At 56.6% G+C, this 4809-nt stretch overlaps 1 protein-coding gene across 1 annotated transcript; it reads left to right on the top strand.

Annotated features, from left to right (window-relative positions):
- Positions 1-1184: 1184 nt before the first annotated feature.
- Positions 1185-4795, top strand: SPRG_17490 (hypothetical protein; the record flags this gene model as incomplete). The annotated part of the gene is made up of 17 exons (XM_012356807.1): positions 1185-1304; positions 1351-1488; positions 1534-1626; positions 1678-1756; positions 1812-2078; positions 2145-2427; positions 2471-2537; positions 2587-3087; positions 3139-3289; positions 3342-3469; positions 3518-3647; positions 3701-3768; positions 3820-4002; positions 4030-4217; positions 4282-4427; positions 4487-4599; positions 4652-4795. Coding segments are annotated over 17 exons (2799 nt in total), but the record flags the coding sequence as incomplete, so codon positions are not given.
- Between the last annotated feature and the right edge of the window lie 14 nt (positions 4796-4809).

A 4809-nucleotide genomic window follows, 5' to 3' on the forward strand; every position in this document is an offset into this window, starting at 1 on the left:
CGCCGCCGCCGCCGCTGCCGACGCGCAAGAGAGCGATAGCCAACGTACGGTCTCAGATGCCTCAAGCGCCAGCCCACCAGCGACGCCGCAACGGAGCAAAAGTCCAGTGTCACCGAGCTCGATGCCAAGCACGCCGCCACGGTCGCCGGCCGCGGACCTGCCGCCGCCGTCACCGAGGCCAGCGACACCAGCGACGGAGAGCCTTCCGTCAACACCGTCCGTCCCTTCCGCACCTCCTTCGCCGTCGCCGGGCTAAACGCCTGTTCTACCGTGTAGAATGAAACCTCGGACGTTCCAGTCAACGGACGGCGGGGCAGACGCGGCGGCGCACCATATTAGCCCGCCCTGCGGTGCGCTAAAGCCCGCTCGAACATCGCCTTCGACCGTCAAGCATGACGTGTCGACGCGACAAGGGTCTGTCGCGCGCCGACGCCTTCCGCGGTAAGCACCGCTCCCCTCCACCCGCCCCAAAGGAAAGGCGTGCCACCCGACCAAGATATCTTATTTTAATCCCAACTCTCTATATATGTATTATGGTGACTCAATCGTTGTCGTTGTCCCGCCGCGATGCTGGCGCGGTTGAAGGTGGCACTTTGATTTGGCCTAACGTTCCATGACAGCCGCAACTGGTCATGACCGGCTCGACAAGAGCAATAAATACGCGCTTCCTCTCTGTAGTAGAAGAACTAGAACAAGCGGCGGCCTTAGCTTCTCATGCGCTTGGAGCGCTGTCGTGCGCTCAAGGGAATTGATTTCTTGTACCGTGCGGACCGCGTTGTAAAGCAAATGTGCTGCGTTAAGATGGTCGTTTCGAGACCGAAGAAAGGGACCCAACCAGGATTGGAAGCAATGACCGACCGGTAGGAATTCCATCCACCGCCGACGTCCCGCAAGAAAAAGCGAGACCGCGGCCCGGCAACCAAGGGCGCTCTGACTCAGCAACGCAAGGGTTTGAAATGACCTGCGGGTGTAAAGGTAGCCAAGGGTACGGGCGAGTGTCCACGCAGATGCGACAATATGACGTGGCACACTCCTACAACCGCTTATTTTGGAATCTATCAAGTTGGCAAAAGGCAACGTGGTCTATCTCAACCGGTTGACGCAACCGTGCTTTGCCGCGGTTTGAAGCCGGTAGACAGGCCGCCATTATTAGCTCACGCGAAACTGCAACGCGGCACTCTGCAATGGACCTCCGCGTCGTGGATCCGGGTGCGCCGGGCACCTTTGCCTCCAACCAGATGCGGACGTCCAAGTACACGCTGCTCAACTTCCTCCCCGTCGCCTTGTACCTCGCGTTTCGCCTTGTACGTCTGCTCTTGCTTCGTTGCGTATATAAATGGCGTTGGCTAGTCGACCAACTTTTACTTTTTGATCATTGCCGTGCTGCAGTCGTGGTCGACGATCTCGCCGGTCGGTCCCATGACAGCCGTGACGCCGCTTGTCCTCGTCGTCGGCATCGTTCTCTTGCGCGAGGCGATCGAAGACCACGTACATGACGCTCCATGAAGATTCCATTTGCATCCGCGCATGTAGAACCGCCACGTGCTCGATGAGAAGACCAACACGACACCGATTCAAGTGCTGCGGAAGGGCCAGCTCTTGTCGGTGACGTGGCAGGACATTTGTGTACGCCTCATCTTCCCAAGTCGATGCTGCAGTCAGAACACTGCGTCATAGGTCGGGGATATGGTCGAGATTCACGACAAGGAGTCGTTTCCGGCCGACGGTCTCTTGCTGGCGACGTCCGAGGAAAATGGTACTACTGCCATGTCTCGATGAATTGAGGTGACAAACACGTGTCATGGGTCTAGGTGCCTGCCTCATTGATACGAGCAACCTTGATGGCGAGGCCAACCTCAAGACGCGCATTGCACTACCGGCGACGATGGGCTTTTCGATCCAGTCGCCGATACCAGCCTTTCAAGTCCAGTGCGAGTCCCCGAATGTCGACTTGTACAAGTTTACGGGCACGCTCTCGATCGATTCCAATGTCTATGCGTTGGACGAACAGCAGCTGCTCCCGCGCGGCTCGACGCTGCGCAACACCAAGTCGATCTTGCTCTGCATCGTTTACACCGGTAGCTCCCATTTTCATTTTTTATTTTTATTTTTCATGTTTCTGTACAATATACAACTTGGACTAGGCGCCGAGACCAAAATGATGCTCAACGCCAAGCGACCGCACCACAAGCTGAGTCATGTCGACAGCATCATGAACCAAATCGTCGTGTTCATCTTCATCTTCCAAGTCGCCTTGTGCGTCGCGGGGGCTATCTACCACAACCTGTGGACGTCCGAGACGGCGTTTGAAGCGCTCTTCATCGCAGGGAACGACGAAGCCGAGAGCGACCTCGTCGCAGGCGTGCTCACGTTTCTGAGTTTTGTTGTGCTGCTCAACACGTTCATTCCGAGCTCGCTCGTCGTGAGGTTGGACGACACCAATGTGACGTTGCGGTCATTTGGAGTGTAGCGTTGAGATTATCAAGGCGCTGCATGCCAAGTTTGTCGTCTGGGACCTCCACATGAAGCTGCCCAACGTACTAAGTATCAAGTTCGTATCGACATTGCAATCATGCCTTTGTCTAGGGCGACGGCGCCAGCGCCAACACGCCCGCCCTCATGGAAGAACTCGGACAAGTCAATTACCTCTTCTCGGACAAGACGGGCACGCTCACGGAGAATCGCATGGAGTTCCGAAAATGCAGCGTCGCGGGTCGCATCTACTCGATATTCTCGCCGTCCCCGAGCGGAAAGGAGCTCGCGCCGCCGCCGACAACGACAACGACAATGAGTGAAGCGACTCTCCAGCACTTGTCGACGTCCAGCATCGTCAACGCGCCCGTTCAAAGTCAACAAGCAAAGGTCGGGTCGCTCTTCGAGCTCCAGGAAGCGGGTGAGCGGCCGGGGACCCCCGAAGGCACGTTTATTCAAGCCATGGCGCTCTGCCACACCGTCCTCTGCGAGAAGATCCCCAACGACGATGGCGCGTTCGGGATACAGTACATGGCCGACTCGCCCGACGAGGGCGCCTTGGTGCGTGCGGCGCGGGAGCTTGGCATGGCATTTACGGGCCGCAACAACCACACGGTTGACCAATTCTCTCTTTTTACTCACAGTCTTGTGGATGGAATTGGGTAGATGCTTTTGACCTCGGTCCGGGAAAAGTCGGGGTCTGGACAGGTTACGTCGTCGTTCGAGGTCCTCCACGTGCTGGCGTTCAACAGCACGCGCAAGCGCATGTCGGTCATTCTCCGGAGTGCCAACGGCACGATTGAGCTGCTCTGCAAAGGTAGTTTTCGCAACAACGAATACGAGGAAACGTCCGATGCCCGTTATTGTAGGCGCCGACTGCACCATTTTGGACCTCTGCAGCGATTTTGGGCCGCAGTCCAAAGCGTGCATCATGGACCACCTCAAGCAGTTTGCTCTTGAAGGCCTTCGCACTCTGTGCTTTGCGAAACGCGTGCTGGTAAGCGCATGCTTGTATCAAGAGAAACGGGTGCGACCGTATGCTGAGACGGACGCCGAGTACGACGCGTGGAAGACGCGCTATCAAGCCGCCGAGCTGCTCATGCAAGGCCGCGAGGCAGGCATGGACGCACTCGTATGCGAAATCGAGCAAAAAATGACCTACGTGGCGTCGACAGGTCTGTAAAATCTTGTACAATGCACAGATTGTCATCTACCGTGTTTGGAACAGCGATCGAAGACAAACTGCAAGACGGCGTGCCCGAGACTGTCACACGCCTCCTCCGCGCCGGCATCAAGGTACGCGTCGCCTTGAAAGGTGGATGGAGAGTTGACACCGCGCACGATTAGATTTGGGTCTTGACCGGCGACAAGGTTGAGACCGCCGTCGAGATTGGCCGGTCGTGCCGTGTCATTGCCAAGGACATGGTTGAAGTGGTGCTCCAAGGCTCGACCGTCGCCGAGCTGGCCAAGAACTTGGCGCAGCTGCAGACACGCCCCCTGACCGCCGCGGTAACCTGGGACATTAGCGTCGTCCTATCCAAGAAACGATTGACGTAGGCGCCACGCTACGCGCTCATCATTGACGGCTTCTCGCTCTCGTTTGCGCTCATGCCCGCCAACCGACTGCACTTTTTACAATTTACGCTCGAGTGCGCTGCGGTTGTTGTCTGCCGCATGTCGCCGCTACAAAAAGCACTTGTCGTCGAGCTCGTCAAGGAGAGCGTGCCCGGTGTGACCATGGCAGTGTATGGGAAATTTACTGTCAATTCTTGAATGGTCCGTCGAGTCTCATCGGGAAAAACACTCTAGTGGCGACGGGGCCAACGACGTGTCGATGATCCGCGCGGCCCATGTCGGCGTTGGTGTTTCGGGCCAAGAAGGCCACCAAGCCGTCCGCAGCGCCGACTTCGCGATTCAGCAATTTCGCCACCTTGATCGCTTGTTGCTATATCATGGTGCGGAGTTTGATTCCGATATTTTTGGCATTTTTACATTTATGTTTCAATATGCATAGGACGATTGTCGTACTTTCGCGTGACGCAGTGCATCAACTATTTCTTCTACAAGAACATTTTGTTTACGGCGCCGCAGTTCATTTACGGCACGTACTCGCTCTTCTCGGGCACGGTGCGTGGTTCTACAATGTCTAGTCGCACGCAACGTTTTGATGTGTGTATAGACGTATTATAGCGGGCTGTACATTCAAGCGTTCAACATGCTCTACACCGCCGCGCCCGTCGTCGCCCGCGCCATCATGGAGAAGCGCCTGCCTGACTCGCTCGCGCTGCAATTCCCCGAGCTCTATTTTCTCGGCAACTCCAACGTACGTCGTTTGAC

The sequence above is a fragment of the Saprolegnia parasitica genome (assembly GCF_000151545.1).
Source record: "Saprolegnia parasitica CBS 223.65 unplaced genomic scaffold supercont2.593, whole genome shotgun sequence".
NCBI classification, from domain to species: Eukaryota; Oomycota; class Saprolegniomycetes; order Saprolegniales; family Saprolegniaceae; genus Saprolegnia; species Saprolegnia parasitica.